The following is a 13,330-nucleotide window of genomic DNA, read 5'->3' as shown; positions in this document are numbered from 1 at the left end:
CGGCGGCGGCCGCCCAGCCCAGCCGGCGGCAGGGGGAGGAGGCGCAGGAGCCGGCCGAGCCTCCCGGCCACCCTCACTCCCTGGCGCCGCAGCGCACGAGCCGCGGGCTTGTGCAGAACATCGACCAGCTCTACTCGGGCGGCGGCAAGGTGGGCTACCTGATCTACGCGGGCGGCCGGAGGTTCCTCCTGGACCTAGAGCGGGATGGTTCGGTGGGCGCCGCTGGCTTTGTGCCCGCAGGAGGCGGGCCGAACGCGACCCGGCGCCACCGGGGCCACTGCTTCTACCGGGGCACGGTGGACGGCAGCCCCCGCTCTCTGGCTGTCTTTGACCTCTGCGGTGGTCTCGACGGCTTCTTCGCGGTCAAGCACGCGCGCTACACCCTGAAGCCGCTGCTGCGCGCGCCCTGGGCGGAGGCGGAGGCCGGGCGCGTGTACGGGGACGGGTCCGCGCGGATCCTGCACGTCTACACCCGCGAGGGCTTCAGCTTTGAGGCCCTGCCGCCTCGCACCAGCTGCGAGACCCCCACGTCCCCGCCAGGGCCCCGTGAGCGCCCCCCGGCGCACAGCAGCCCGGACCGACGCTGGGCGCTGGCCCCGCAGCTCCCGGACCAGTCAACTCCCTCGTCCGATGGGAGTCAGAGACCACAGACGTGGTGGCGGCGGCGGCGGCGCCGCTCCGTCTCCCGGGCCCGCCAGGTGGAGCTGCTCCTGGTGGCCGACGCGTCCATGGCGCGGATGTATGGCCAGGGCCTGCAGCATTACCTCCTGACCCTGGCCTCCATCGCCAATAAGCTGTACAGTCACGCCAGCATCGAGAACCACATCCGCCTGGTCGTGGTGAAGGTGGTGGTGCTGGGTGACAAAGACAAGAGCCTGGAAGTGAGCAAAAACGCGGCCGCCACACTCAAGAACTTTTGCAAATGGCAGCACCAGCACAACCAGCTGGGGGCTGACCATGAGGAACACTACGACGCGGCCATCCTGTTTACTCGGGAGGTAGGTTCCGCCTGGGGGAGTGGTTCAAGCCCCGGAGTACGGAGGTAGGTCAACAGGACAGCCTTGTTGACAGCCTTGTTTCTCCCACAAACTGCCTGCCCCCATGGGTTTGCTTCCCTGCTTCTTGCAGGAAACCCAGCCAGCCTCCAGATCTGCTCCCGTATTCGGGATAGAGCCGGAGCAATTCAAGCCTTAAATGACCAAGACCTGCTCACACAATCAGTCCAACAGGCAGGATGTCTCCAGTCTGAGATACGCAGTCATAGATGCGTAAATATGGTAAAATGGAGCTAGAATGCTTGGGGGAATGTGCGTCGTTAAATGAGAAAAGGGGGAAAGCAAGTTTGTCTTAGGAATCAGGGATCATCTACTTTCCAATGAACCCAAAGATATAACTTTGTCTAACCTAATGGCAAGGGCTGATGATTCATTCACTGTAGTCACTTTTACCCACCATCTTCCTTTGTAAACGTCCATACCTTCTTACTTGAACCCCTTTCAAGACATAAGTCAAGAGAAGGCTTTCCAAAGGAAGGACTTGTTTTCCAGTCTGGCTTCCTAATGGAGTTCTTACATACCCAGCTTGGTGGAATCTTACTTCCTTGGATGGAAGGGATTGGGGATGGCCAGGAGGATATAGAAACCCAATCTTGTGAGGTTCCTTAGCAACTCCTTTGCCTAGTCCTCCAATGCATGGCAAGAACTGCTCCGTCCTCCACAGCTGCCAGTCAAGGGTCACATCCAGCTTGCATGTTTGGGTTTTGGATGAATGTTTCTGAAGCCCCAGTGTGGAAAGATCTGGGCAAAGAGTCAAGACATGAAGCAATGTTTTCCCAGGATTTCCCTCTTTTAAGTAAGGGGGTTACAGGAAGGGAAAAAATACTGATCTTTATAGGCCCAGAGGTTCTGGGAGGAACACAATATCTATGTAGACCGCCACAAAAGTGTGACATTCAGATACAGAGTCTGGACTGGTTTTGAGCTTGTTTTGCTCAGAGCTTTGAGCCTCAGTTTTCACAGCTGTACTCTGATTGGCGGTTTTGAGTCATGCTTTCACATGCCTGGTAAGAATGGACTTTGAAAGCTCATTCTTTAAGTGTTTGAGATCCATCCAGGATAGAGAGAAGGATTAGAAGCTTTGAAATATTATGCAAAATCATGGTGCAAAGGGAGCAACCAGAACTAGGACAGGAAATTCAATGATGGCTTGCAGGAGGTTTCAGAATCACATAGCTCCACCACCTAATTCTCCTATTTTTACTAAGGCACCTCTGGTATGAAGGAAAAGTGTTGATAAATTTGGAGTGGAGAAACACTTGTGGTTCACAGGGTGGACACAGATGTAAACCACGTGTAAATAAAGATGCTGGAGGGCAGCAGTTTAGGGAGAAGTGGGCAATGCACAGTGCTTTGCACAATGGAAAACCTTTCTCTTCATGAAGTGATCTCCTGGAAACCATCCTTTGATTTTTCTGCACAACATTAATCTTTAAAACGGAAGAACATTCATTTGTGTAGCCTTCCATATGAAGTGAAGTTCTCCTGTAAAACTATCCCTTTTTTATTTGGTTTCCAAGTCTTTTTTTTTTCTTTCTTTCTTTTTTTGGTTCACAACTTTCCATGTCTGGATTTCTTGCTTTGCTACATCACTAGGGGCTGCCAAGAAGGAGGCTTCAGAGAGTTTATGGAAGGAAGTTCTCTAAAGACTGAAGAAAAAATACTTTTGTAGGCCTACTACGGCAAAGTGTTCACTTTGAACATTTTCATGGTTCACTTTCATTTTGGAATAAAAATGCACATTCCATAAACATTAATAGAAGACTCCAATACTCCCTATTTCCTGCCCCATAATTTTCCTAATTGCTTCTTAGAAAAAAAAGGAAAACTAGTCAGTGATTCAAAATGATCTGTCTGTTGCTTTTTCTGCATTTGTTTTTTGTTTGGGTAGTTAACGATTCCTATTTTCCAAGCTTTGAAATATATCAGTTCCTTTAAATAGATAAAGCAAGGGGAAAATAAGTTAACATCTATCTTAATTTTAATAAGTATTATAAGAACATTCATTTTTCAAACTAGTCTACACATGGAAAATATTTTACATGGGCCCTCCCTGGCCTCCTTGCCAAGCAGAAGCATACTTTTAGTAAAGTAAATCTCATTTAGTTTGTGGTTGGCCCTCTGGTATATACATCTAACTTGATGAGAACCAAATATTTGAAGAGCATATTATTATGAATGTATGCACCTAATTTTAAAAGCACAATTAATTAGGGGGCTGAGGAAAATATTACAAGACAAATGTAGCATTCATTTGAGAGTACTTTAAAATATAATACTTCAGAATGTGGAAACCAAGAGAGCTAGAGGAGAAATGATCTGAGATCTTCAGTTTCATGGAAATCAGATATCTGGGACCTAAAGAAAAACTTTCATGGCTATTTTTTTTTTCAATGAGAAATACCCAGAGTTGGCACCAGGATCTACTTTTACATCTCTGTTTTGAATGTAAGAGGTACGTTGCTTAGCAGCCAGACGCCAAGCCATGAAATCCATGTTTTGATGGGCTCTGAGCACTGTTCAAATTCTGTATCCAGATGTCTTCTCCTAAATTGCTTGCTTTTCAGGCATGAAGCAAATGTGTGAGGATATGTTTTCCACCCATGTTGACTAGCCGAGGGCACCTTGAGCGTTATGTCTAGGAATCAGCAGAATACTGCTAGTAATTCATTTATCAAACTAACAGGCTTCACTATCAGGACTGTACCCCAGCACAAGGCGCTGTCCTAATTAGGGAAATATAGCACCAGTCACTTTTTTGCAAGAGGAGCCTTTTTCATTCCAGAGTGGCACTTACGCTGGAATTCATATCACTTCTACCATCAAACAGTAGAAATCTGATCTCCCCAGGATTTATGTCTGCTTTCCAGAATCCTTTTCTGGTTCCTGGCTTCCTCTTTTCTTTTAAGATAGTTTCCTTAAAGGCACACTCCTAAATCCATTTTGGAGATGATGCACTCTCCTTTAGAAACAAAACACCTACCTGCTTGAGAAAAAAAGTGGGAAATTGTTTAACGTTCCCTGTCTATGACCATACCACCCTGAACATGCCCGACCTCATCTGTTTAACATTCCCTCACCCCTGCACAACAAAGCTTAATAAAAGCTTTACTTTTTCATGGCTTGAAAGCATTGGATTGAAACTGAACCAGCTACGAGACTATATAATAGAAAAGGTTCATTCATTTTCATTAATCATCAGTGTGCCAGTTAACAGGCAATTGTGTGTCAGCTAACACCTCACTTCTATATTCTGCCTTTTTTTTTTTAATTTTATATTGGAGTATAGTTGATTAACAATGTTGTGTTAGTTTCAGGTGTATAGCAAAGTGATTCAGTTATACGTATACATGTATCTATTGTTTTTCAAATTCTTTTCCCATTTAGGCCATTACAGAGTACTGAACAGAGTTCCCTGTGCTATACAGTAGGCCCCTACTGGTTATGTATTTTAAATATAGCAGTGTGTACATGTCAATCCCAAACTCCTAATCTGCATTCTGCCTTATAATGCTGTGGTGGGGACTCCACCCAGAATTAACAGCTGGCTCCTTGCAAGGTTATGACAATAGGGGTCCCTAGAGGAAGACTGGAAGCTTGGAAGAAGGAAACGGATGTGCTGCTTTTTCTTATTTGCTTGTAGACTGGATCGACTATTTCAATCACATATTTGAGTTCAAATCCCATTTAAATTCAAAAGCAAGCCCTTATCAAGGAATCATAGCTGATAGGTCAATTCTAACCAATAGACGGCTAAATGTCTAAGAAATGGGAAGACTGGGAGCAGATTCAGCAGCTCAAGTTGACATTTTAAAAATAAATAGTGGGGCTTCCCTGGTGGCACAGTGGTTGAGGATCCACCTGCCGATGCACGGGACACGGGATCGTGCCCCGGTCCGGGAAGATCCCATATGCCGCGGAGAGGCTGAGCCCGTGAGCCATGGCCTCTGGGCCTGCACGTCTGGAGCCTGTGCTCCACAACGGGAGAGGCCACAGCAGTGAGAGGCCCGTGTACCACAAAAAAAAAAAAAATAATAATAATAATAAAAAATTGTGAATTGAAAATTGCTGAGAGTAGGTCTTAAAAGTTTGCATCACCAGAAAAAAAATTGTAACTATGTGTGTGATGGATGTTAACTAGACTTACTGTGGTGATCAGGTTGCGATATATACATATATTGAATCATTATGTTTTACACCTGAAACTAATACAATGTTGTAAGTAAATTATATCTAAATTAATTGTGAAGAATATTACGTAAAATCTGAAGTCTATTATATGAGAGACAGTAAACCACAGCACACAGGACATATTGTCTTCCTCACTTTCAGCACCTGCCTCTGGGCATCTCCTAAGTGTGAGACACTCATTTAGGGAGCTGAAAGCAGCGAGATGGAAAATACCTGATCCCTGCCCAGCCCAGCTTATCACAAGGGGAGAGGAAGCAGATATATGCATAAATCAGCTAATGTTAGGAAAACTCTAATAAATGCTGTAACTAAGCTATAAACAAAGGCTTAGAAAGGAAAAAGGAAGGAAGAATCAATTCTGCCTCTGTATCTTTATACAGGCTTCATTGTAAATGTAGAATTGAATTGGTCCTCGAAGGATGGACAGATTTGATTTGGATTCAACCACCTTTTATTGAGCATTTCATAAGATGCTATCCATAGTCATAAACCATTTTATAATTAATCCTTTCAACGGTCTACAACCATAGTGACATTATCATAAGTTGACAGATAAGGACATTCATACAAAGAGAAACAGAGATAAACTTCTCAGAGTAACAGCTGACAGGTGGCTGAGAGGGAAGTTCGTCCTGTCTAGTGGTCTCTAAAATAAAAATATTACAGCAAATTTATTCAAACATTCAATATGTTTCTAATAGGCAAAGAGGGATGAAGAGATTTGAAAAGTAGCCCCTTTCCGAAGAACCTATTCTAGGAAACAGACAAGGAAATGAATAATTGTTATACAGTGTGATGACTTTTGTAATAAATGTGGTCATTAAATGTCATGGAAGTACATTAGAAGGTAGCCTAACCCATTTGAGTTCAATTTGGAAGAAAGAGGAGAATTAACCAGATCTATAAGGAGGAAATAAGCATTGCAGACACACCAAACTAATAGTGCAGTGGCCCAGAGGCAGCATGGTAATTCTGGGAAATATAAGGGTTTAGGTATGATAGGACAGATGGTATGAGAGCGGAAAGGCGATAGATTAGTCTAGAGAAGATGATAACAACCAGCTTATAGAAGAACTTCTATTCCATGTGTATTAGTCTTCTTGGGCTACCATCGCAAAACTCCGTAGACAACAGAAACTTACTTTCTCAATTCTGGAGGCTGGGAAGTTCAAGATCTAGGTTTCAGCCTATTTGCTTTCTGGTGAGAACTCTCTTCCTGGCTTGTAGACTGTTACCTTCTCACTTTGTGCTTACATGGTGTGTTTGAGGGGACAGGGGTAAGAGAGAGTTTTCTGGCATCTCTTCTTAAAAGGACACTGATCCTATTAGATCAGGGCCCCATCCTTATGATTTAATTTTACCTTAATTACCTCCTGATAGACCCAATCTCCAAATATAGTCACGTTGGGTATTAAGGCTTCAATACATGAATTTAGACAGTGGCAGGGAACACGATTCATTCGGTAGCATAAAGAGTTTAAATTGTAAATTAAATTCAGTGGGAGTCTACAGAAAAAGCATCAGAAGGAAAGAGGCAGTGATCAGAGGGGTGTTCTTGAATGAGCCTTCTGGCCTAAGTAGTTGGGCTAGAGCCTGCGGGAGCCTTTACAGACTATTTTGGTAATTTTCAAGGAGAGACTCAAGATGGTCTAAACTAAAGCAGTGGCATTAGAAATAGAGAGGCAGGGGTCGAGTCAATAAGTGTTAAAAAGAAGTGGATTTGAGTAAATTAATCCCTTCTAGCAGGAGGAATATTGGGGCTAAAGTTTGGGCAAAAAAAGTTGGGGAGATATGCAGGAAATAGTGGACAAAATGGATCATAAAGGTGCAGTTAAAGCTGGCAAGGAAGCCTGGGTTGCATTGTGCAAGGTTTTAAATGCCAGGCTGAGGTTGGCATGCCTTTTAAGTTTTGCAGGAATGGAGGAATCCTATAAGATCTGGGTTCTAAAATGTAATTGACTGCAGCATATAGGTAGGGAAGTCACAGGAGACGAAAGGACCATTTAGAAGCCTTAGGTGATAGTCCAGGCAGGAGGGAACAATGGAAGGAACAAGAAAGAGAGGACATCTACGTGAGGCATTTGGTAGATGGAGTCAGTGACTTACAGTGACTGATCTGATGCGGCAGGTGAGAGACAGGCAAGTTAATGATGTCACCAGGTTTCTTATCCATCACTTCCAGTTTCTTGCTTTCTGGAATTCCTTTCTCAGTGCATTTTGTATTTTTCTGTGCCTCTAGATTATTGAGTTTCACCAGATATACCACAGAGAGAAAGACTGTGTTATTTGTTACAACCAAGGAATTTGCTTGACCAAGTAGAGATTATGAATGTGAAAGATAAGAGTAATGTCGGGGGAAACACAGGTGATGATTTAACTGCACCTTGGTGAAGTAAGTTCAGGAATTGGAGTGTTTAGATATAGGTTTGAATTGCAGCTCCACCAGTCTCAAGCTTCTGATTTTGGACACTAATGACCCCAGAGCTTTAATTTCTCCATCTATTAATTGAAGTGTTTTCCCTTAATCTCAACATGTGTGTAGCTGGAACAAACCCATAAACCACCTGGTCCAAGTTCCTAATGCTATTGATGAAGGAAAGTAGTTTCAAAGCATATAAATAATTCACGCAATGAATCTAATTAATAGAGTTGAATTTAAAGCATCACTATCTCTAATCAGCTTCCATCTCCATTCTCCAGAGCGACGACTCTTCTGAGCATCTATTCCCCTCAATCTCCAATGTGCTCCATCTTTCCTTTCTCTTCTTCTTATCTCATATTTACCAGGATAAGTTCCCTATCTTGGAACTCCGGGCCCAGGCTACCTTTCCAGCTTCCCCTGTTCATCCTCCACCAGGTCTATCCTGTACTCCAGCCACAAGAAACGTGTTGTCATTTCCAAAACAGACCCTGCCTTTTCCCACCCCTGATATATTCACGAGTCTTTCCTTTTTTGAATACCCTTCCTCTAACACTGTCAGACTCCTTTTCATCCCTCAAGATCCAGTGAGCTCCTTTGAAACACCTTTATTGATTCCCCCAAGGAGAGCTTGGCAATTCCTCTTCTGAACTCCCTCAGCAACCTGTTCAATCTGCTTCCTTCTTGACATGTCTTGTTTTGCTCACTAGATCATGACGTTTCTTAAGGGTCAGGGTCAGATCTTATTGTATTTATTCACCACACTGTCAGCACTTCACACAGTGTCTGGCAGGTTGTGGACACACAATAATTGTTTTAGGAATAAGTGTACCTGGATCCCTTGGTCCCTAATCCAGCAGAGCTCCATGTTTTTTTGTGTTACCTAGTTGTATCCAGAAGCATGGACAGAGACTGCAGAACATGGGTCATTGTCATGGTTGGCCTAACAGACCCTATTAATGTAGTTTCTGCTGAGGTCCAAATCAAGATCTCTGCTATTGGGGGCTGCTGTTTAGGTAGCCCTAAATCCCTCTTCACTAGGAATCTGGTAGACAGATAGGTAGATACCTGAGACTAGTTAAACCCTCTTCTCTGCCCTTCCCTTGAGCTCTGAGCTTGTCCTTACCAGGGGGTAATATCTGCAGAAATAGAAGATGCTGCTATTTAACTCCAGATTCCCCCATACAAGGTACCCTGCCTTCATTTTGGCTGCCGTTACCACAGCTGTGATGATATCTGCTCTTATCAGCCTTCACGTTTCCTTCCTTCCCTCAGCGCATTTATGCTACCTGAGAGACCAATCTCACATCAAGACTAGAAATCCTGCGTCTCCTGTTATGCCTTCCACTTTGCACACTCACATCGGCTTAGTTCATTTTCCCCACCCAGTACCGACCACTGGGATTTTCCAAGTTGTATTAGCTTCTGGGCACCTGCTTCTCAAGGTAGCAGACTTTGCTGGCTCCCTCCCCGACCCCACTCCATCCACAAGAATAGGTCTGATGTATTGTGAGTCCTCCTAAACTTCACGATAAGTCACAGATACGGCCATATTCATGATCCTCTAAATGACCACCCTTAGTCACCATGTCAGTGACCACCTTGTCAAGTCTTCGTTGGGCTTGCTGACTATCTCGGCTCTATTTTAGGTACAATGTCCCAGTCCTGGCTTCTGGCCAGGACCACACCACAAACCCACCAGTTAAATCTCTGCATGCTCTTGCAACCCTTACATTTTATTAAATCTTCCATTACATTGTTGTCTACACGATATCAATATCATGATAAGATATCAATCCTGCATAAACAGAACCATCTTTAACATAGCAGATATAACTTCTCTTCAGATTTACACTTACTAAGCAGAAGAATTCTTGAGAGCACTTTTATTTTGTTTGCCTCTTATGTGGCTACTGTATGTGATTTACATTTCTTTAGTATCCCCTGCTTCCAGATTTGGAAGATAGATGGATGGGTTGACAGACGGAGAGACAGACAGACAGATAGATAAATGCTATTGCCCCAATGGTGTCTTTACTCTTTCTCTGAATTAAAAAAAATTTTTTTCTATAAATTTCAAATAAGGTTTGCACCTGTAAATGTTGTTATAAATCACCATCAGAAAATAGACATGAATGTGATGTGCTGTATTCTTAATAATTTGATGCACAAGTTGAGTTTTAATGCAATTGAGTGAACATTGCCTCCCAAAGAAATACAGGCATTCGTTGTATAACTTGAGGAAGAAACCATAACTGAGCTGCCACGGTTTGAAATTGCATGAGTGAAGTGGAAAGGTTGCCAGTTTACATAATTACAGTTACAGAAATATAGTCTGTGACTATGCAGTCAAGGGTTTAATCAGTGTGATTAAAAAAATAACTGCTTCTGTTCATTATTTTGTCACATGTACAAATTTCCATGGCAAAGGGCCAAATGCATTTAATGCAATTCAAGGATGACAAGGAGGTTTGATGGACTCTAATGAGCAATTGATTAGCAGTAAACAGAGAGAGATTAAGAATCCACATTAAACTCTATTCAGAACAAGAGGGCCATTTCCATTAGCTGTGGCTGTTCATCCAAGCTTATTAATGAAGTAAGGAGTAAGAAGGGGAAACAATTCTTCGGTTTTGTTATTTGAACCCCAAATTGTGAAGATAAACATAAAACACGGTTTAAAAAAATATGCATGTGCAGAAATAACCCACAGTGTCCAGTAGTTCACTTAAACCATGACCTGGGCCTTGGTCTTAAAGCTACTAAAATGACTGGGGGAAAAATGGATTAAAACATGTATTGTACTATATAATTATCTCAAAGACTGATTGTTATGCAAAAGTGTGTTCCAATTTCAATTTTAAAAACTACTAATTTGTTCTCAACAGCTGTAATTTGAGATCCCATGGATGACATATGAGGATACCCAGGAGACATTGGGAGGCTATTGTTGGTTTGGTGACTGGATTCACCAAGGCTACTTGGCTGAGATTTCTACTGTCTGCAGCTATAATAATATGGCGACCACAGTGCAATTTGTCACAGCTGGGATCTCATAATATACAGAACACAATAAGGACCTGAAAATGTACTAGGGAGATCGTAGGGTATACCTTTTAAATATTATTCACCTTAACTGGACTTTTATGCAGCTTTTTATGCAGAGAAAAGTTAGCAGAGTATGTTGACATTGACTAGGCGGCATTAGTTATGTAGTAGTAATATCTCGTGCTGGCTTCCTGCAGTCTGTTGAGGTCTTGCTAGCATACAGCATATTAAAGGTATGTGACAATGTTCAGTAAGGCAAAAATCTGTATAGGATAACCATCTTTTCTCTTGGTCCTGGGAGAATAAAAATATTAGCTCCATGTCATCAAAAAAAAAATAAAAAATAAAATTATGTGAGGTCTACATTGCATCTGACTATATGTCAGAATTCACCTCAATTAAGCAAATGTTTGTTGAGTTCCTATTATAAGTCAGGCATTGTGGTAGTTGGAGATACAAAGATAATAACTGCAACAGAGAGAACACTTATTTCAACTAGTAAATAGTCATTTTTCACAGTAATTCATATTTTTTTAAATTCTTCTGCAGTTATTCACTTATGGCTTTTGCTTTGGATAGAAATATATATACTGTCAATTAATTTTCATTGAAAACAGGAGTCAAATACAAGAAAGTCTAATGTCCATTAATACTCAAATAGCACTTAATGGAAAGCTTATCATTACAAATCTATCATGTCAAAAAATTTGGCTTATATTTTCTTTATATGCTTCGTAATTTAAAATTGTCTTGTTGATGTCTCTTTCGTCTAATTTGATCATATTAACCATTAGCGAGGTGTGATCATGTTCCCCTTTGAGAATCTCTTAAAAGCTATGCAATTTCTCTCCAGGAGAACAGGTAGGCTCATTTATATAAATACAGTATATTACGTATATTTTCTGAGAATTGATCAGGTTGAAAAACACTACATTAAACACTGTGGGAAAGAGTGTATACATTTCTGAAGACACAACCTATGAAATTACAACTCAATTTGGCAATTAAGAGATGATCTTTTGAGGAATTACCCTTATAGATTAAAATTTAGTTTCTTACCCAAATTACTGGGAAATTTATATTCTGCCATAAATAGGTGATTGCAATTTGCCCCTGTGATGGAAAACAAATTATTAGACTTGGCTTCTGATAAATTTAGCAGGAATTTAGGTCAGAATATTAAGGCTTTCCTAAGCGTGACTGTATGTGAAAGTGATCCATGGCATATGTGCCTGCATATACACAGTACAGCTTTGTTAAGGCTGCGACTGCTATTGTAATGGACAAGCCACAATCTTATGACATCTTTTAAAACGTAATTGAGTCCCTTCTGTGCTTCTGGGACCCAGAGAAGCTTAGAAGAGTCAATGCTATTAGTTTGTCTTTGGAAGGTTTCCAGAGCTGAGCAGGTGATACCATAAACATATCCCAGTGTTGACATTTGGAGTGAGCAAGTGGCTCTACAAGGTGGCTCCTTCTGGATGTAAATTGATTTTAATGATTTCTTTCTTTCTCCCGGGCAGGATTTATGTGGGCATCACTCATGTGACACCCTGGGAATGGCAGACGTTGGGACCATATGTTCTCCTGAACGCAGCTGTGCTGTGATTGAAGATGATGGTCTCCATGCAGCCTTCACCGTGGCTCACGAAATTGGTATGCAGTGTCTTTTCTCTTCCCTGGCCAAATCAAACACTTGTAACAGCTGCAACAGGAACCAAAATACTTGGCAATTAATTCCAGATTTCTCCTGGTTCAGATGCAGCATTGGGGATTACATTTGTTTATATTTGTACTTTTAGGGTTAACTAATAAGAGGGAAGGAAAACAAAGTCAGGCATACACAGAAGATATTTCCTTTCTGTCAGTGCCATTTAAAAGTTTAAGAGAAATTCACTAGTGCTACTGTCTTTTGAAGCATCCATAAAGGACTCAGACAAAATTTGTCACAGTTGACAATGGAATGCAGAGATGTTTGCCTTAGAAGTTACTCTATTGATTCATCCAGGGCTAATCAGTTTACACAGAAATTCATCAGGTTTTATTCCACTGTGAGTGATAACAGTCAGCTCCTGGAGAAGGTAATCAATAGATTATGGACAGCATTCCTGTCCTGCTTTTAATAGCAAAGCAAATGAAACAAAACCTAACAGTTACCAGGGTTGGTTTTAAAATGTCACTTACCTGGTGACATTAAGAAACTCATCTAAATCCTAAAACTAGAAATTTAGGACTGAGTTAAATATGAAAAATATCCCAGCAATTAGGAATATGTGTTTCCTAATAATTGACCTAGCTACTAGGTATATAAGAAGTTAATTTAGTACTTAGGATTAAATGTTAGAATTATACCCATCTGGGCTCAGTTCTTGCTAAAGTACTTTCTACCTGTGTCATGCTGGTCTGATTATTTAAACTCTCTAAGCTTCAGTTTTCATATCCGAAATATAGGCATAATAATGCCTATTTCATTGAATTATTTCAGGGACCAAGTTGGGTAAGTTACAGATACCAGCTGTTATTTATATCCATATACACTTCTGTTTATCTTTTTAATTAACTAGTTCATTTACTTTTTTTTTTTTTTTTTTTTTTTTTGGAAGCATGCTTCTCACCT

The 13,330-nt window shown here is 41.7% G+C and overlaps 1 protein-coding gene across 1 annotated transcript in view; it reads left to right on the top strand.

Annotated features, from left to right (window-relative positions):
* The window catches only part of ADAMTS5 (ADAM metallopeptidase with thrombospondin type 1 motif 5), a 44,570-nt gene that overhangs the window by 838 nt on the left and 30,402 nt on the right, over nucleotides 1-13,330 (top strand). The window contains exons 1-2 of the mRNA XM_024732005.1: nucleotides 1-998; nucleotides 12,237-12,369. The exon at nucleotides 1-998 is cut by the window's left edge and continues 838 nt beyond it. Of these exons, the coding sequence (XP_024587773.1) occupies nucleotides 1-998; nucleotides 12,237-12,369 (1,131 nt within the window). The remainder of the gene's footprint in view (nucleotides 999-12,236; nucleotides 12,370-13,330) is intronic.

The sequence above is a fragment of the Neophocaena asiaeorientalis genome, unplaced genomic scaffold (genome assembly GCF_003031525.2).
Source record: "Neophocaena asiaeorientalis asiaeorientalis breed wild unplaced genomic scaffold, Neophocaena_asiaeorientalis_V1.1 scaffold55, whole genome shotgun sequence".
Lineage (NCBI taxonomy): Eukaryota > Metazoa > Chordata > Mammalia > Artiodactyla > Phocoenidae > Neophocaena > Neophocaena asiaeorientalis.
The sequence above is the reverse complement of the archived record's forward strand: the minus strand, read 5'-3'. Positions and strand labels throughout refer to the sequence as shown.